Genomic DNA, 20,777 nt, shown 5'->3' on the forward strand with positions numbered 1-20,777 from the left:
ATCCCATCATCTTTTACTGCAAGGGTAGACAATTGGTTAGGATCATAAAAATCCAATTTCACAGATGACATTAAGAAAATGGAAAGCTATAAAAATAATCCTCATCACACTGCTGGGGCTGTGGCAGCTTTTGTACTGAGTGCTTAATGACAAAGTGACACAGGCTCGAAATGGACAGCTCTACACAAAGTTCTTGGATTAGTTTCCCCAGCTTATTTGTGGAATGGAGAAAGGCAATTTCATACCAAAAAAAAATTCTGGAAAAGATACAGATGTTAACCTTCAAACACCAAAAAAATTGGTAACTGATAAAATAAAAACCTCATTAACAGTCCAGTCAGAGAAACCAAATTCTACAAGTAGAAAATTTCAAGTACACTGAGTAAACCGTTTCCAAATTCAACCAAATACTACAATACCAGATTTTTAAGTTCCCCAATCACAGAACTAAGAGCCCTTGAGCTGTTAACTTTGTCCTGTGTGATGCTCCTATGCAGAAAAATGCCCCCTAAAATCTGTGCAAAGGTAACTGACACGCCTGCAGTCTATGACAACATGAGAAATGTTCTTAACTCTTATGAGGCAAAAGTCACTTTTTATAACTGAAAATGAAAAAGGTGCTACAAAGACAAATGAAGCTCCACAACAGTTCAAAGCAAAGGCTGAAATCTGTAACTTTATAAGCAATAATAATACTACAATGACCCACTCTATAATGAACTCCTCTGCAGTGGACAGCCTGCTGTCCCTCCGGGATGAGGAACAGCCCTAGCTTGCCACAGTGGAAACCTGCTGCAACTGTGAGGCCAGGTTCTGCCCTTTCCGAGTTCTCTGGGCACAGGTGATGCCACCACTACAAGGCGGTTAGACAAGGGGGCTTCTCTCACCAACCTGCTAACTCAACAGGACTAAGTTCATTTGACTGAGCTCTGGCCTCCAACATGTATCTGTGCATAATTTTGTGAAGTATCTAAATGCCATTCACTAGATTAAAAAAAAAAAAAAAAAAAAAGGAATAGAAAACTCTGGACCAAGTAAATTGTAAACTCAAAAAGTTAGAAGGGAAACCAATTACATAAACAACCCTTTCTTTAAAAAATAGAATCACTTTTTTTTTTAAATCAACCACAGTGGTGAGACGTGTTTTTCTGTTCAGGTGCCCCATGATGGCACACAGCTTTACCCGGCAAATCCTGCCAGCTTCCAAGTCCTGGGATGCTGACCTGCACCAGCACATGGGGCAGTGTTACCTCCCGACAGTGTGGAGAAGAGCACATGTCACCACTGGGCGAGGAGAGCTGACAGAGACTCTTGGCTTCTCAACGCCAGACATGGTTGTGGAGAGCTTTCCTTGTTCTATTAGAAAAGTTCATGAGGAAGCTGTGAATAGGATCAGTCCAGAGAAGTAAAACTCTTTTATTTTCACTGTCCGAACATCAGTCAATATACTGGGAGAGCCAGCGGAAGCCCTCGCCATAGCCTTGCCTCTTGAGCACGCTGCACATGAACACTTCCATGGGGCGGGCGTTCAGCTCCTTCAGAGTCACATTCCCCTGGGGAGACAATCAGGAAAGGCTGTTAGCTCCTCCTCGGCGGAAAGGTTTGAACGAGTGTTCACAAAAACCACTTTCTCCATTCCTCAAAAGCAAATCTAAGGAGGAATTAATTATAAAAATGTGGTCAAGGCCAGCAAATCTTCCCCAAGGCTTCATACTTCCGGGATAGAGTAAGCAGCACAGGCTTATTCCCAGCCTCTCTCTGTGAAGAGCATTTGCTTTGAACACATCAACATTCACCGGCCAGTTATGGCAGCAAACCAAGACAAAGGCCACTGGGATCCACAGAACCAGCATGCTCTTATTTTTATTTTCTAAATATGTTTTTATTAATTTTAGAGAGAGAAGGAAGGAGAGAGAAACACTGATGAGGAAAAAAACATCACTGGCTGCCTCCTGCACACCCCCTACTGGCATGTGCCCTGACCAGGAATCGAACCAGCGATCTCTTGGTGCATGGGACAGCACTCAATCAACTGAGCCACACCGGCTGGGTGTCAGCATGCTCTCTGATGGACAAAAGAAGTCTGGAACTTTTTAGAAATAAAGATATTCTCATTAATGCAAACATTCAGAAATATACACCAATAACAGGTTACACTGAAGAAATTAAGAATTCATGCATGTGTAACACTCAAGGAGAGGGGAAACTAAACAAATTAAAGAAACATTACTGGAGATAAATACATAACCAAGAGGCAAGACTAAGGTACCATGTAAAAAAGTTATTATAGATCCCAGAAAGGGAAAGAATTTTTAATTAAATATGCCAAAACCCCAAGCTGGAAAAAAAACAAGATTCCTGCTTAATTATAGTTGATTTCAATTTTCTCTCTCAAGCACGCTTTTCCCTTTAAACTGGAGAAAACATAACCTATTGACCTAGAAGACTTGGATTCTACTCCTGGTTTTAGTACTGACTTGCTATGCAGACCTGAACAAATCACTATCAGAGTTTCCCCATCTTCAAAATGGGGATAACAGTCCAAGATTCCTCAGCAAGGAGCACTGAATTATCCAGTGCTTTGATTTCAATGCTTGGAAAGTAATGTATGTATATATATATATATATATATATATATATATATATATATATATATATATATATAACCACTCTGCTTTATAACCTGAAATCTCCAGTCAAAAAAATTGATTTCTGCCTAAAGAAAGTTCTTTCAAAAGAGATTTCTCAGCCCTGGCTGGTTTGGCTCCGCGGTTAGAGCGTCAGACTGTGGACCAATGAGCTGCAGGTTTGATTCTGGTCAAGGGCATACACCTTGGTTGCAGTTCGGCCCCGGCCCTGGTTGGGGTCATGTGGGAAGCAACCAGTCGATATGTCCCTCTCACATCGATGTTTCTCTCTCTCTCTCTCTCTCTCCCTCCCTCCCACTCTATCTGAAGATAAATAGAAAACTATCCTCAGGTGAGGATTAAAAAAAAAGGGAGAGAGATTTCTCACAGTTGAATTTGAAAGATAGTAAAAAAATTCTTAAAATGATGTTTGCCTTTTGTACCATTCCCTTCATCCTCACGTATCATACACATCAGAAAACAGTGAAAGAAAGAACATGTTCTGGCCTTCAGAGAGTCTACAAATTACCTGTAATGAAACAAATCCTAAGCCCAGTTAAACTTTAGAAAAACAAGTAAAATCTAGAGAGCAAAACATGAATGTTTTAAAAACTGTGAATTTCCTTTATAATATATCCTCTGATAATTTTTCTCTTACCTTCCCTGTGGTCTGTCCATAAAGCCCAAATATCTCACGGAGTTTTTCTTCACTGATTGCATCTGCTCTGTCAATTTTGTTACCCAAGATAAGGATTGGCACATTGGATATTGTTTCATCAGTCATTAAAGCCTGAAGACAAGATATAAAAAGAGTAAGTGAGGCATCTATAAAAGCCCATCAGATAATGAAAATCTCCTTGACTTTCACTTGTCTCTAAGGGATCAAATACAAAGTGAAAATCTAATCATCTTTATACCTGAGTGATTAACTCAAAGTTTACTCTGGACATTATATATAACACTCTTAATATTAGGTAAAAATCCCCTTAAAATACTCTCACATTAGGCAAAAATCCCCCAATGGCTTCAAAACAATGGCAACTTAAGGCTGTGTCTATTTACAAGTAGAACTGCCCCAACCTTAACTCCGAGCTGAGTCACTCACTCACAGCCCGTCCTTGGGCTACCCACTGAGCACAACCCTAGAAGCATGAGTGCTCTGGCTACAGAGCCTTGAAAATGACTCTGGAAGTCTCCGAGTATGCACCGAGTGCCCAATGTGTACCAAATGTTATCTCAGGCACTGACAGGGATACGAAAGGAAGGGTAAGACACATCCCTAGCCCCAAGAAATCCTCACTCTATGTTCATACATATGTCAGCAAAGTAAGATAAGTGCATGATTAAGTGTCACACTGAATGGGGGACAGAATATAAATACTAAAAGGCAATTAGGGAAATCAAATGCCACTGTGGGCTTGAGGAAAAGTCTTAGCAAAGTTATAGAACCTAAACTAGGCTCTGAAGGAGGGATTTGGATAGGTGGAAAAGAAGAAGAATATAAGCAATGGCTTAACAGTAGGAAAAGAATTCAGGAAGCTGCATGGAGTATCATCTGGCTGGACTAACACATTTATGATGACATGCAATGACAGAGTAAATGGGATGGCAAGGGATGACCAACATTACAAAAGCCTGAGAGGTTAGCTGCAACAGACCCTAAAGACCCCAAATCCAGAAGTTACCGAAGAGAATCTACATAATCTCAGTACAATGAATTCACAATATCTATCTGTAGTGCTCAAGTAACAAACGGTGACCTACCATAAGACAGGAGCTTATCATGAATAGTTCAGCAGGCATTTTGGAGTAAAGAGACTAAAGTTTAAATTATAAAACAGACAAAAGAGGAGTCAAAGCTGGCAGAGATTTCAAGCCGGGGTGAATTGGTTCTGGTACCAATTCCAATGTGGGGAGGTACCCAGCTAACAAGCAATTCACAGGACGCCAGATGAGTGTCCTGTAATTCAACTCAATTCTGACATTATCTACCTGTAGATAAACACCCGATTCCACAGGTTAAGGCTTCCGTCCTACAAGACTCCTGCTCCTCTTCAGACTCCAGTAGCAAGTCCAGGTTATCACCTGTACTTCTGAGCAACAGGGTATAAGTCAGCGGTTCTCATAACCCCCTCCATGGGGTTTAATTTGTCAGAATGACTCACAGAACTCAGAACCATTTTACTTACTAGATTATTGGTTTACTATAAAAGAATATAACTCAGGCAACAGATAGATGGAAGAGATGCATAGGGCAACGTATGGGGAAAGGGCATGGAGCGTCCACGCCCTCTCCAGGTGCATCACTCTCCCCAAATCTCCATGTGTTCACCAATCCCGAAGCTCTCTAAATGCTGTCACTGGTTTTTTAGAGAGGCTTTATTACATAGTCCTAATTGAGGTAATCCTTGGCCACTGGCAACTGATTCAACTTCCAGCCCCTTTCTCCTCCCTGGGGGCCAGGATATGGGGCTGAAAGTTCAACCTCTAAGTGGCTGGGTCTCCTGGCAACTACCTCCTGTCCTTAGATGAGGTCTAAAAGCTACCTCATTAACGTAACAAAAGACACCTATGTGGCTCCCCTCACTTAGGATATTCCAGGAACTGTGCATGAAGACCAAATACATATATAGATATGAAATATATTTTGATCATCTGAATGACCGAATATTGCACTGGGAAGCTAGTTCTCACGGACAGGAAAAGCTAGGAAAGGAGACTAAAATTGAATGGACAAAGGGGAACAGGTTTTGACCATCTTAAGTTCCAAGAAATGACAAAATCAGAGTAAGGAAGTCATTCATTCATACTAACAAAGTGCCTCTGTGTCCAATGTTTTGCTAGGTGTAGGGTTTTCGCAAAGAAGGAAGACAAGGTCCCTCCTATTTAAGTTTACAGTCTGGTGGGAGAGACCTATAAAAACAAACCAGTAAAGACAACAGACACTGATGAGGTGGAGAGTCTAACAACCTGAGAAGGATTCCTAGAAGTGTTCATGCTCGAACTCTGAGTTCTCTTAAAGGACATTTTGAAATTTATCAGCAAAAGCGGTTGGAGGTCAGAAGAAAAGTCCAGGCAAGGATAGCCACATCTGCATACTCAAGGAAGGGTAAATTGTTCTCTATGTTTGAAATGTAGTTCGAGGTAAGCAACAGAAAAGAAGCTGGAGAAATAAAAAGAGGTACTCTTGAAAGAGTTTATGTGCTATGCAGATTTGTGGACTTTTTTGTTATTGACAATCCTCACCTGAGGTTATTTTTCCACTGATTTTACAGAGAGTAGAAGGAAGGGAAGGAGAGAGACAGAAATATTGATCTGAGAGAGACACATCGACCAGCTGCCTCCTGCACGACCCTGACCAGGGCCAGGGATTGAACCTGTAACCCAGGTACGTGCCCTTGACAAAAACTGAACCCAAGACCCTTCAGTCCATGGGCTGACACTCTAACCATCGAGCCAAACCAGGCAGGGCAGATTTGTGGATTTTATCCTGAAGATGACAGAGATCTGTTAGTGGATATTAAGTAAGGCAATGACAAGCCTGAGTAAGTTCTCACATTATTAGTGTGTTGCAAGGTAGTGGTGGAATCGACAGTAATCCAAAGGGTTCTGGACTGCATGTCCAGGTAGATGGTGGGGAAGATCAACAGTTCCACTTCAGGAGAACAGAACCAGTAGGTGGAACTGTCTAGTAGGCAGCATTATGTATAAGGCTGGAGCTCAAGAGAGGTATAGATAAGGGAAATCCACTTGGGAGTCACTGACTTGTAGGTGGCAGATGAAGGAATGGGAGTAGCGTGGACCAGCCTAGGAGAAACTATAGACCCTGAGGAAAAAACAAGATTGAAGGGCTAAGCAGAGGAACAGGAAGAGTCTGAGAAGTATCAGCCAGAGAGAGAACACCAAAACCAAGAATGTAAAGAGGAGTTTAGAAAAGAAAGACTTGCCATACCCAAGGGGTCAAGAAAGGGAAGGACTGCCCTACAGGCGACTCTACATAAGACAAAAGTATAATTCGAGAAATATACTTACAAATAAACTTGAGATGTGTTCAAATTGCCAGGAATAAGAATGCAAAGAGACAGTTATAAATCAGAGAAAGACGAGGCACAGGGCAAAGCAGTAAAGATAACAAAGGCAACATTGTAGAAATTGTCAAGCCAAGGAAATGCAATGTTGAAAAAGGAGAAAACCTAAAGTGAGCCAGTCCTTGATAGTATGCAACCCCAAAAGTGAAGACTAAGACCAGACTCTTAAGGTCTGGCAAATCATCAGTGCAAGAGTGGACAGGCACAAACTGAGAAGGCAGATTAAAAATGTCAAGAACTCTAATCTCTTTTAAGGTTTCACTACACCAACACATCATAAAGAGTGACCATATGTGATATTTAAAAGACAAAGACATTAATTATGTTGAGACAACAGGCATAAACTGGGGAGTGTTCTGAGCAAACTGGACATAGAGTCGTCCTATGATAGATATAAACAAAGTTAATTTATTCAAGTTCAAGCTGAGTTTTTTTTTTTTTTCCTTTATTGATTTTAGAGAGAGAGGAAGGGAGAGGGAGAGATAGAAATATTAATGAGAGAGAACATCAATTGGCCGCCTCTTGCATGCCCCCCACTGGGGATCAGGCCTGGAAGTTGGGTATGTGCCCTGACCAGAAATCGAACCGGTGACCTCTTGGTGCATGGGTTGATGCTCAACCACTGTGCCACATCGGCCGGGTAAGCTGAGTTATAGCATTAAAAAGCAATGCTGTAACTTCTGGTCAAGATGTCAATGTAGGTAACCACAGTACTCACCTCCTCCCACAATCACATCAAAATTACAAGTACAGAGCAACCATCATTCAGAACTGCCTGAAATCAAACTGAATGAACGTCCTACAACTACCAAATTAAAGAAGAAGCCACATCGAGACAGGGAAGAACTGAGTTGTTTGGCATTGAAGCGAGAGCTGGAGGGCAGCTTTCTCCTGGACGGACTTGCTGTTGGAGGCTGTTACTCCTTTGGTGAGCCCTTCCCCAGGGCAGCAAATGGCCGCCATTATCTGGGACTCCAGCAACCTGGCTCACACTGCTCTACCCACCCCCCCCCCCACAATTCCCTGAGGCCCTGCCCCACGCAACTTTTGGGCCCACCCAAGCTGGTTCCCGTGCCTTTACCATAGGATTGACCTGTCTTGCTTTCTGCTTCAGATTTTCCTGAATTCTCTCAAACAAGCAGCATCTGGTCTCAGGGAGCCCCATCTCTCTCGTTAAGTGGCCCCAGGCCTGGCACCAGAAGCAGCCAGCCTTGGTTCACAACCTGGCTTTGCCTGGGCACCTCCAAGCCCAGCACAAGCAGCAGCCACCTGAAGATCACTTTGTAGCTTATGCCAGGTAGCCCTGGGTAGAACACAGGCAGTAGCTGACCTTGCCCCAGAGCCAGCACTCCCAGTGGACAGCTTCAGACCAATCGAAGCACCACCACAAGTGACACACTCAAGGAGTAGACTCAGTGGGTACCAGAGCCCTGCTGAAGTAAGTCTTGCTCTGTGTGGTGGGCCCCTGCACAGCTGATCCTCCAAGGTAGTCAGAGGTCAGTGGTCAGTGGGCACAGCCAGTCCCTACAGCTGATCAGCCTGAGTAAATCCCTTCCATTGATGTGCCAACAGAAATCAAGACTCAATTACAACAGAAGGGTGTACAGTCCACACTAGGGGTGCACCTCAAGGCCCCAGCTGGGTAATCAGGGAGGCTATGTCACTGGACCCTACAGGACACCTACTATAATAGGATACTCTAGGAAGCCTAGGAGACATAGCAACTCTTCCTAATACATAGAAACAAACACAGAGAAGCAGTCAAAAATGAGGAGACAGTCCTGACCAGTTTAACTCGGCGGTTGGAGCGTCGGCCTGTGGTCCAGAGAGACCCGGGTTTGGCTCCTGCTAAAGGCATGTACCTCGGTTGCAGTTTGTCCCCGGCCCTGGTTGGGTTGCATGGGTGGCAGCCACTCGATTTGTCCCTTTCACATAGATGTTCCTCTCTCTCTCTCTCTTCCTCCCACTCTATCTGAACAAACAATGGAAAAAGAAGTGTCCTCGGGTGAGGATTAAAAAAAAAAAAAAATGAGACAAAGAAAGATGTCCCAAATGAAAGAACAGAAGAAGACTCCAAGAAAAGAACTAAACAAAATGAAGATAATCAATCAATCAGATGCAGAGTTAAGAACACTGGTTATAAGGATGCTCAAGGAACTTAGTGAGAACTCGAAGGAATTTAGTGAGAACATTAAAATATAAAAAAGGACCAGTCAGAAATGAAGAAGGCACTAACTGAAATAAAGAATTATTTAGAGATTCAATAGTAGAATTGGTGAAGCCAAGAAGCATACCATTGATTTGGAAGATAAGGAAGCAAAACATACCCAATCAGAACAGCAAAAAGAGAAAAGAATCCGACAAAATGAGGATAGCATAAGGAGACTCTAGGACAACTTCAAGTGTGCCAATATTCACATCATGGGGTGCCAGAAGAAGATAAAGAACAAGAAATTTAAAACGTATTTTAAAAAATGACAGAAAACTTCCCTACCTTGGTGAAAGAAACAGACGTATACAAGTCCAGGAAGCACAGAGTCCCAGACAAGATGAGCCCAAAGAGGCCCAAACCAAGACACATCATAATCAAAATGCAAAAGGTTAAAAAGAGAATCTTAAAAGCAGCAAGAGAAAAGCAGTTAGTTACCTACCAGGGAGTTCCCATAAGACTGTCAGCTGATTTCTCAAAAGAAACTTTATAGGCCAGAAGGGAGTGGCAAGAAATATTCAGAGTGATGAAAAGCAAGGACCTACAACCAAGATTATTCTATCCTGCAAAGTTATAATTTAGAATCGATGAACATATACAGAGTTTCCCAAACAAGAAAAAGCTAAAGGAATTCATCACCAGCAAACCAGTATTACATGAAATGTTGAAGGGTCTTCTTGAAGCAGAAGATCAAAAATATAAACAATAAAATGGCAATAAATACATATCTGTCAACAACTAAATCTACAAACTAAATGAACAAGCAGAACAGAAACAGACTCATAGGTACAAATAACTTTTTGTTGGTTGCCAGATGGGAGGGAGTTTGGGGAGATGGGTGGAAAAGGTGAAGGGGTTAAGAAGTACAAACTGGCTGTTAGACTGACAAACCTCAAAGGGGGGGGGGAATAAACCAAAGAACTTATATGCATATATGCATAACCAATGGACACAGACAACAGTGTGGGGAAAGAGAGGAGTGGGAATGGGGAGGAGGGGGTCAATGGGGGCAAAAATGGGGGACATCTGTAATACATTCAGCAATATAGATAAGTTTAAAAAAAAAGAAAAGAAATGTTGTAGATTTTAAAACACTTTCTTCCCATAACTAGGACTTTTATCAAATGTTAACTGGAATGAATAAGTATTCGCACTATTGAGCTGTATCCCTTAGAAGAAATACAGGTCAAGAAAGGAAAAAAATATAAACATACATTAAGCTCAACTTTGGATTCCATGAGGCGAGGATGATCTGCACAATCCACCAGAAAGACAATTCCATTAATTGCTGGGAGGTAATTTTTCCAAACCCGACGTGCTAAAAAGACAAAGTTTATAGTTGCATCAATTAAAAAAATATGTTTTGAAAATGAATAACCTGATGGTCTATGAAATGGTCCTATCTTGGCCAGATTTCAATAGTATTAAACTCCATATGATTTTCCAACTTCTAGCCGTTATTAAGTCAAAACAGAAGGTATAAACTGATAGTCCAAACCAGGGGTTTTTGCCAGATTTTCTCTGGCAATCCCATGCCTACCTACCCACATGCCCCCTTGCATGAGGTCTGGGCTGTCTGATTTGTCAAAGTTTCCACCACTCCATACAATCTTACACCCAGTCAATTTCATCACTTAAATCACTTCCTTGCCCTGGAGTCATTTTAGTTTGCAACCTCGGAGTTAAAATATCATGATGCCAATTACTTGTCCATATAACTTTAGTGTCAAGTTAATTCCTAACTAACTGATGTGTAAGTGTACTGACACACTCATCAGCTCAGCCCTCAAGGAAACTGGGCTGACAGGTGGTTTAAGTTCCCAGGCCAATCACCTTGGTCTCTGGTATTCAACTCAGTGTGCCCTATAGATCTTATTTTTTTGTTTATGACATGAAATGACAATGGTTTAAGAGCAGTGCTTTAACTGTATTATCATTTCTAAGCCATTCATTTTTAGTTCTTTCAATAGGATGATTAAAGAAGCATCTCTACGTCAAATAGTTAATAGTGGTTACATCTGAAGAGTGGGACTGGGAAGAAAAGGTTAGGGAAACTTTCACTTTTACCTTCCATATTTGTACACTGATTGTGTACTGAATTTATTACACTGAGTCTAGACTACTTTTATAATAGTTAGATTTATAAAGTTATATATATAAAGGAAACTTCCAAATGTACAGTACTTTAGTAACTTCTGTATAATAGTGGCTAGGTTATTATGAAAAACTGTTTCTGTTAAGTAAGTTTTCCTCAGTCAAAACAAACCTATATTGCCCTGGCCAGTTTTGCTCAATGGTTAGAGCATCAGCCCACGGACCGGAGATTCCCGGGTTCAGTTCCCACAAAGGACATGTACCTCGGTTGCAGTTTGTCCCCGGCCCGGGTTGGGGTTGTGTGGGTGGCAGCCACTCAATGTGTCTCTCTCACATTGATGTTTCTCTCTCTCTCTTTCTCCCTCTTTCCGTCCCGCTCTGTCTGAAGATAAATGCAAAAGTGTCCTCGGGTGAGGATTAAAAAACAAAACAAAACAAAAAAAACAAACCTATATTCATGAACACATTTCCCTTTTTACTCTATCAAAACCTAAAAGCTAAATTATCACACCAAATAATACACAATTCCCAGTTCAGGTGTCTAAAATCACCTACTTGTCCAGCCAGTGTGGCTCAGTGGATAGAGCATCGTCCCATGGACTGAGAGGTCCCAGTTCGATTCCCAGTCAGGGTACATGGCCGGGTTGTGGGCTCGATCCCCATTTGGGGATGTACAGGAGGCAGCCAATCAATGTTTCTATCTCACATTGATGTTTCTATCTTTCTCTCCTTTCCTCTCTCTCTCTAAAATATCAATAAAAACATATTTTAAAAAGTAAATAAATAAAAACACCCACAGCTCTGCATTCTCAGCTTATAACTGTTTTACTTCAGAATTTCAATTGGTAAGCAGTTATAAATTTTTTTGAAAGAAGCAGAAAAGACAATATGTACCCTTTCCTACCCAAAGGAAAATAATACAAGCTCATTATAAAAAACAACAAGATAATAATCTATAATCCTCCATCAAAACACACACACTATTGTGTTTATATATTTTCTTTAAATGTTTTTTCTGTACAGGTATTTTATATGATTGTGATCATACTACATATATGATTTTATAGCAGATAAATATTAAATAAATAAAATAAATGTAATTATACGCTAATAAAATCACTGACTATAAAATTATTTGGATCGCTTCCCAGTCTCTTGGCTAAAATTTTTTGGCTGGACAATTAAGTTACCAATTTTTTATTTTTTATTTTTTTTTATGATATATTTTATTTTATTTTATTATTATTATTTTTTTTTATCCTCACCCGAGGATATTTTTCCATTTTTTGTACAGATAGAGTGGGAGGGAGAGAGAGGAAGGGAGAGAGAGAGAGAGAAACATCGACGTGAAGGGACACATCGAGTGGCTGCCACCCGCACGACCAACCAGGGCCGGGGACAAACTGCAACCGAAGTACGTGCCCTTAGCGGGAACCGAACCCGGGTCTCTCCAGACCGCAGGCCGACGCTCTAACCGCTGAGCCAAACCGGCCAGGGCCAATTTTTTATTTTTTAACTAAACTTTTAAAAAGTTATATTAGAGTCTACCTAACCTAATGTTCCAAAAGGAAACTTCTCAACTCAATGTAATAACAAATGAGTAAATCTAAAAGAATCTCAATAGGTTCTTTTTCCTACCTTCCCAGAATATTTACTCCCACATCTAAAACATTTTACTCATAAGCCTAGAGGTTTGGCAAATGTAAAGCGAGTGTGCATCAGATAAAGATGCTCCCTTCCATATATCTCTAAAATACATACAAGATACCTGATAGGAATCTGGGAACTAAAGAGAGACAGCCCAAGTAATACAAAATGTACTGAGAACAAGAAGGTAGAAAAAAATGTTCCACAAACTGACCCAAATGGGGAAGAGTATACAAAAATATCAATTTAGATCAGAGTGATCACAAGTAGTCATTGTATTATTTCTACAACTTTTGACAAGCTTGAAATTACTTACAAATAATAACTTAATTTCCTATATACTTACACTCCATTGGAAAAAGAATACAAAAAAGACATGATTAAATACAATGTAATACTCTATTGGTGCATGTTTAAAAGGAAAAATGCTATAAGGAGATTACTGGGACAATTGACCAAAAATAAAAGGAAAATACACTATGGTAGATAGAAATAAAACTTCCTGGGCTTGATAATTAATAAGATCATATAAGGGAATATTCTTGTTCTTAGAAAATATACATTAAATATTAATGAATAAAAGCTGGACTCACAAATGGTTTGGGAAAAATAAGTATTAATATGTATTATACACAGAGAGAAACTAATAAATCTGGACATAAGTGGAGTTCTCTGTTACTTAGGAAACTTCTCACAATTTGGAAATAAGTGAATAAACCAACTTCATTAAAGTAATAAGATCTCAATCCTAGATGCAAGCAATTTAAAAGGTAAAAATGGCCCTGGCCGGTTTGGCTCAGCGGTTGGAGCGTCCGCCTGCGGTCCGGAGAGACCCGGGTTCGGTTCCCGCTAAGGGCACGTACCTCGGTTGCAGTTTGTCCCCGGCCCTGGTTGGGTCGTGCGGGTGGCAGCCACTTGGTGTGTCCCTTTCACATCGATGTTTCCCTCTCTCTCTCTTCCTCTCTCTCCCTCCCACTCTATCTGTACAAAAAATGGAGAAATGTCCTCGGGTGAGGATAAAAAAAATAAATAAATAAAAGGTAAAAATGACAAACTGCTTTAAAAAAATAGTACAAAATGAACCATGAGTCAATACCATCTTTCCACTGAATCGGTCCTTACCTTGCTCATGCCCACCAAGATCAAAAGTTGTAAAAGTCATTCCGGCAATCGTCAGCTCTTCTGATGCTGAAAAATTATCAAAATGGAAGAAAGAAATAAACTTCTCCATACAAACAAGGCCCAGCTATGAGTATTATAAGCCAATACAAATGCAAAATTTAATAAAGCTTTCATCTTGTAAAGAAAACAATACAAATGTGAAAAAATTCTTAAAATTATTTTAAAAGCCAAGTTTCTTTTTCTCCAATGTGTCTGCTGCTTCTTAGAAGTAGACATGAGAGGCATGTCCAGTTACAGGACTAGTGAGAACAGAGAGTGACCAAGTTCCAGAGGTTCAGATTTGTGGGTATGTGACCTGAGTGTGTCCCATAGGGAATTCTTTTTCAAATGAGCTGTCTTTTGGGACCCCAGTTAAGAAAAGAACTACAGCAATTGGGGATTCATCCTCCAACTCTGACAATGACCTTTAAATATCAAAAGGTCACCTGGTATTTTAAAACCTACTCGGATGTAATGTTGGAACATGTTGGCCCAATCTGTCATCTTTGAGCATGTGTAGAAGAGTAGTTTTGCCTGCATTGTCCAAACCCAAAAATACAAGTTTCCCAGACTTCTTGTAGAGTCCTAAAAGAGAAAAAATGTGTTAACATAATTTTACCCTTTACATATCAAAGGCTACTTGTATTTAAATTACTGGAGGAAATACAGAAAATTTGAAACCTGTGATATATTTCAAGGAAATTGGCTTTACCTAGGAACTGGAGCACACTGCTGAAGCCATTGTAGATCCACTCAAAGATGAAAGACATTATTAATGTTTACTACCTGTATAAAATAGAAAAGCAGCAAATATTAGCTTTCTGAATGTTATATAGTTCTGGAGAAGTTAACTCTTATTTCCTGGCCCTGATGTATATTTACAGTCCCATGTTTTGGGGCACAAGAAAACAAAGGATTTTGCACCCTGGAGGGAAGTCTCTGGGGTCTTCAGACCTGCACAAACTCCTGATTTTCTAAGAGTTTTCAACCTACAATACTCAGAGGACTAAAAGTGTAAGATACACTTTCCCCTTTTACTGTTACTCACTCCTCCAGGAAGTTGCTGACTAAATACACCACTGCTATCTACCAGTTAACAAAACCTCTAGGAAATCAGTCCCATCAATGATCTGTATAAAAATTTCACATCAATTCATTAAGTAGAAAATAATGGGGGGAAGGGCATATTAACCAGAACGAAAAGCATATTATTAACCCAGCCTTATAAACTGTTCTAAAAAAACAGTCACAAATTGCCCCTGCTGCATTTATCAATGTTATCGTTTCTTTTTGTTTGTTTGGGGTTTTTTTCCATCGTGTTTTCATTGTCTTTTTGCTGTCTCTTACTAAACAATATTTATTTAGCCACCTCTTGCAGATATGTGTCTCAACTTATAAAAGAGGTGGTACCACTATTCTGGAGAGTCATGAAGCAGCTAAGATGAGAATCCTTTCATAATGTGAATAATTAAGAGCTAACCACTGTACAAACACAAATTTCTTAAAATAAGAATACTCATTCAGGACATTATGGTACCTTTCCAGCCAAGTACATACCTTAATTAGTACTGATATTAACATCACTTTTTCTATCGTTTCCCATTGGCCTACACAAAACAAAAGATGACCCACAACTACAAAAAGGTCTACTACATTGATAATAAGCAAGAGGACCTCTGAATGAAGTTGAGTGAGGAGGATCTAGAGCCAATGGTAGTTGTTAAGGTTTCTAATTCAGACAGCATTTCCTGGTCACACTAAACTTTTGCCTCAATACTATAGATTTGGTGAACAGAAAGACCCCCATTTTCACTCCTGTCCATCATCAAGAGCATCTGAACACAAGGCTTTACACTAGATGTGACCAAATGCTTTCAAATAAAACTTTCAGGAAGTTCTGTTTTTCCAAAAAAAGTAAACAAAAGTTCAGTTGCATTACTTTTAGTAGTAACTTGTAAAAGGGTTATCCATAAAAACCTATCTATATTCTTCATTCAAAGAATGCTAGATAAACAAATTGGAAAATGGAAGCAATGCAGGTTTTCTTTTTCATCCAACTACTGGTTTTTCTGTTTGTTTGTTGTTGTTTTTTTTAAATCAGGCCTGTGGCCTCACCTATAAACTTTACGGTCTGCTTAATGCTTGTTTTCTATGGCTCTTACGAGGGAGGGCAAAATGAAGGGTGGGAGTTTGAGTGAGGGTGGAGACTGAAGGCAAAAACTTTTATAAGAAGATACTAAATAAGGTTTTTTTCCCTTTCAGTAACATCAAAATATATTTTGGCAGAAAGAACAAATTTAGCATGTGAAATAACAGTTTGTCTGGAAACCTGTCCTGCAGTTTAAGAAGTCCAGTGACTTAACACACTTACAAAGTTCCTATGCTTAGCTTTCCCCTGTAGGTAAGTAACACAGCAGTGTACCACTCCTCTGCAATCCCCACGAACCAGTCATCCTTCCCTACTTTCCTCAGTCTACCAATTGGAGAAGTGCAGGTCTCCTTTAGAAAGCACCTCTCATTTAGGTCACTTTCACTCTGATCACTCCTTTAAAACCCGACACACGCATTCACTTGCACTACAATGGTTTGTAGTCAGTACTTTACAGACTCTTTGTCCAGTTTTACCACATCATTTTAGAAGTACTCCCAACTAGATGAATTCTCAGAAGGTGAGAAGGGGGAAACCCCATTTTAAGAAATTTTTCATTTTAGTGAATGGGACAATACTCCAACCAACTGAGCCACTGGGCCAGGGCTTAGAATTTTTCATTTTAAATGAACTACTTTGATTTTCCAATTTACTTTCCCTTGACAAAACCTTCTTTAAAGGTCCTATCATTCTGATGGGAAGAATTATAGGACCTTTAAAGAAGGTCCTATAATTCTTCCCATCAGAATGATCTATGGAGAGTGCTTGAAGAAACTCTGCAGGTGACGTTGAAAAAATAATAAAAACGCTTACCAGACACAGAGTGTTGCATTGCTACCCTAATTTCACGGCGCCTCCATCCTTGAGATCTCAGGGTTGCCCCTTTGTGAGTAGTTCTGCAGTTTATGCAGTGCTTGCATGTACATCTCATTTCAATCTCGCACCAATCCTGCTGGGCATGGATCCTTGGCCTCTCTTAACATAACGAGGATGCTGAAACTCCTAGGTTAGCTGGCTTAACTGTTCAACTAAAAAAGTAACAGCGCCAGAATGTAAACCTTCCTCTAACGGCCAAAGTCACAGCTCTTCCTGTTAATATCACTTAAAATTCTAATTAAAATCACAAAACTGCTTTTAAAAAACCATCAAACTTGTGCCCTGGCCAGTTTGGCTCAGCGGTTAGAGCATTGGCCTGCGGTCCTGAGAGACCCGGGTTCGGTTCCCGCTAAGGGCGCGTACCTCGGTTGCAGTTTGTCCCCGGCCCTGGTCGGTAGTGCAGGCGGCAGCCACTCGATGTGTTCCTTTCACATCGAGGTTTCTCTCTCTCTCTCTGTTCCTCTCTCTCCCTCCCACTCTACCTGAACAAAAAAATGGGAAAATGTCCTCGGGTGAGGATAAAAAAATAAAAAATAAATAAATAAAAAACCATCAAACTCGCCCGGCCGGTGTGGCTCAGTGGATTGTCACCCAATGGACTGAGAGGTCCTGGTTCGGTTCCTGGTCGGGGCACATGCCTAGGTTGTGGGAGGCAGCCGACTGATGGGTCTCTGTCACATCAATGTTTCTATCTCATCTCTCTCTCTCTCCCTTCCTCTCTCTAAAAAGAAAATCAATAAAATTATTATTATTTTTTAAATCTTCCTTAACCTACCAACTACACTCATGATAATCTTCTAAAGTTTTCTTCCTTGCCCTGGCTGGTTTGGCTCAGCAGTTAGGGCATCAGCCTGCGGTCTGGAGAGACCCAGGTTCGGTTCCCAATAAGGGCACGTACCTCAGTTGCAGTTTGTCCCCTGCCCTGGTTGGGTCGTGTGGGTGGTGACCACTCGACGTGTCCTTTTCACGTCAATGTTTCTCTCTCTCTCTCTCCCTCCCACTCTATCTGAACAAAATATCAAAAAATGTCCTCAGGTGAGGATTTAAAAAAATAAATAATAAAGTTTTCTTCCTTACAAATGTATCACACCTTTTGAATGGTATGTTAACTAGCATTTTATTTATTTTCTATCCTTCATCCACTCTATCACCTATGATATCTTATACCAAATTAAGAATATTCTACAATTTAAGGGCTCCGAACTACCAACCAAAGCACTGCTTGAGAACCCCAAACTGATTTCAAGACTGACTGATCAAATAAATAAAAAGGAAAAGCACTAGGCTAACCATTAGCCAATAAAAGCCTATGCATCACTTCCTGTACATACTCATTGCTTCTACTCAGAGCAACTTTTAGACACCATTCCGGACAGGTCTGGCATAGCAAGCAGCTGGCTGCTCGCTAAGAAACTGCTTAGCTGCAGGACGTAAAGGCCAGACCCATTGCGAAGCTCCATAACCCCTGTCACAACCTAAGCAGATGGATCAGGTAAAGGAGAAAAGACTGGAGCAAGACAGAATACTAACAAGACAATGTGCTGTCGACGCTCACCAGAATGCCTGGCTGCTCGTCTAGAATCGTGAACTAAACATTAACCTACACCAAACATGAAGAAATGTTGCCATGAAGGCAGAGGGGAGATAAAAGAGGGAGATGGAAGGAGAAACTAGGAGGTTCGACCAAGGACATCAGATGATAACAGCTGAAGTGTGGGGGTTGGGGGTGGGGAGACGGGGACTAGGAGGCAGGAGAACTGGTTCCCGTGCTCACACTTGCTATCTCCGGGGCCTTGGCCAGTGCACTGTGCCTTGGCGAGCCTTAGTCCCCGGGTCTGCAAAACAAGGGTAATCAAGGTCTCTCGTCGCCTCACCGAGGCTGAACGCAAGGCTCCTCTGCGACAGGGGACGAGAAACCGTTTCGGAAACCAGAGCGCACAGTACAGACAAGAAAACTCTTATCCCGCCCAGCAGCTGCAAGACCCCCGAACGTAATGCAGATCGACCCGATACCCCAGAGACAGGCACGGACGGAGCGGACCCGGCCGAGTCGGTCCCTCCCCGCCCAGAACCAGTCCCGCGGCCCCACAGAACCGCCTGCGTGTCACTTCCCCCCCCACCCCGCCTGCGCCTGCCCCCACCCCGACTCCTCTGTCGTCCGTCCCAGCCGGTCCCGCCCCGGCTCCCTCCCTCGCCGCGGCCACCCGACTTACGACCCAAACGACTCCTCGGGCGGCGGCGGCGGTGGCGGCGGGTGGCTTCGACCCTCTTCTGAGCACACAGCCCAGTAGCACCCGGACCGCCAGCTACTCGCCGGATATACGTAACACCCCTCCCCCGGGACTTCCGGGCACGTGCTAGTCCCGCCCCTTCGTAGCGTCAAGGAGCACCGCAACCGCGGGGCGCCCTACTAGCGACTCCGGCGGCTCAGGGGCGGGCCTCAGGCGTGACGAGGCGCGCTCGGGGGCGGGCCCGACCTGGCCACGCCCCCTCGCGTACGGCTTGCAGGGCGCGCGAGACGTGGCAGCGCGGCGCCCAGAGAGTGGGGGGGGCACCCTGGAGATTGGCGGTGCACCTGGTGGCTCGAAGTCGCCGTCGAGTTCCCACCGCTGTCCCCGGCGGAAGGGGGACATTGGAAGGGGCGACCGGAGGTTAGGTAGGTTCTGGGAAAGAAGAATTGGCCTGAGAGCCCTCGACCTAAGGTGCATCTCTGAAAGGTTTTGCTTTAAGTCCCATTGCCCTGCGATAGCCTGTGTTGTAGAAGAACAACTAACATTCTTTGAGAAGTTATGTTCCAGGCAGTGCACTGAGTTCTTGGCATGCCTCGTGTCATTTGGCCCTCATTGCAGTCCTGTGCAGCAGATACCGTTACTACCCCCGCTTTACAAATGAGAGCCGAAGTAACCAGCCCAAGCATGGGCTAGGAAACGGTGAGCACCGCGATGAACCTATTGTCTCGCCCTCCACATGCATTTTCTCATTTATTTACGAGATTGGTATTATTACTCCCATTTTACAAATAAGAAAATTGAGTCAAAGGAAAAGATGAATGATATTTTTGGATAGGAAGACTCAATGTCATAAAGATCTCAGTTCTCTAAGTAAAATTATAAACAACGTAACTCAGCCCTGGCCGGTTTGGCTCAGCGGTTAGAGCGTCCGCCTGCGGTCCGGAGAGACCCGGGTTCAGTTCCCGCTAAGGGCATGTACCTCGGTTGCAGTTTGTCCCCGGCCCTGGTTGGTCGTGCGGGTGGCAGCCACTCGATGTGTCCCTTTCACATCGATGTTTCCCTCTCTCTCTCTTCCACTCTCTCCCTCCCACTCTGTCTGTACAAAAAATGGAAGGGTGTCCTCGGATGAGGATTAAAAATAATAATAATAATAAACAACAACAACGTGATTCATATAAAAGTACTAATAGGATTAATAGGTTATGTGTGTTTTTTAAACCACCCTGTTTGTTCCAAAAATTTAAACGGAGAACTAAAAACACTAGCCAGGAAACAAGCTCTGAAAAAGAAGAACGAGGAGGGAGGAACTAGCACTCTTAGATAGTAAACCATATTATAGATCCTCAGTAGTTAAAACAGTTTGGTACTACAGCACAAAACGGCAAACAAACCGATGAAACAAAGCACAGAAATAGACCCAAACATATGCAGAAATAAAATTAAAGTAGCACCTGGCAACTCCAGCAATACTCAGAGAGGGCTGGATCGGCAAGCTCACCACCTCCTCTCCTTTTATCCTGAGGTTGAATCCTCCCTGACAGAGTCTGTGTTCTGGGACTTCTCACCATCTGTGGCTAAACCAGGAGAACTGTGTCCATAGGGCTTAGAAACCCAATGTGTACATCTCAAGGCGTGGAACTGCCTCAGTGCAAGCCAATGCATCGGATTACTAGCCCTGAAAGAAGTCTGGCTGCA

The 20,777-nt window shown here is 42.1% G+C and overlaps 1 protein-coding gene across 2 annotated transcripts; it reads right to left on the reverse strand.

Annotated features, from left to right (window-relative positions):
• Positions 1 to 1,071: 1,071 nt before the first annotated feature.
• On the reverse strand, positions 1,072 to 19,164 carry SAR1A (secretion associated Ras related GTPase 1A). Of its 2 annotated transcripts, none has more exons than XM_036265145.1 (7): positions 19,065 to 19,164; positions 14,539 to 14,612; positions 14,292 to 14,411; positions 13,788 to 13,853; positions 10,139 to 10,242; positions 3,286 to 3,417; positions 1,072 to 1,553 (listed from the first exon to the last, which is right to left on the reverse strand). In XM_036265145.1, exons 2-7 carry the CDS (start codon positions 14,594 to 14,596, stop codon positions 1,437 to 1,439), a joined length of 597 nt encoding a protein of 198 aa, XP_036121038.1. In that variant the 5' UTR covers positions 14,597 to 14,612; positions 19,065 to 19,164; the 3' UTR covers positions 1,072 to 1,436. The 2 variants fall into 2 exon arrangements, with proteins under 2 accessions (XP_036121038.1, XP_036121039.1); XM_036265146.1 differs by lacking the exon at positions 19,065 to 19,164 and adding an exon at positions 16,789 to 17,137.
• Positions 19,165 to 20,777: the final 1,613 nt, after the last annotated feature.

Source organism: Molossus molossus, unplaced genomic scaffold, assembly GCF_014108415.1.
Source record: "Molossus molossus isolate mMolMol1 unplaced genomic scaffold, mMolMol1.p scaffold_m16_p_17, whole genome shotgun sequence".
Taxonomy (NCBI): domain Eukaryota; kingdom Metazoa; phylum Chordata; class Mammalia; order Chiroptera; family Molossidae; genus Molossus; species Molossus molossus.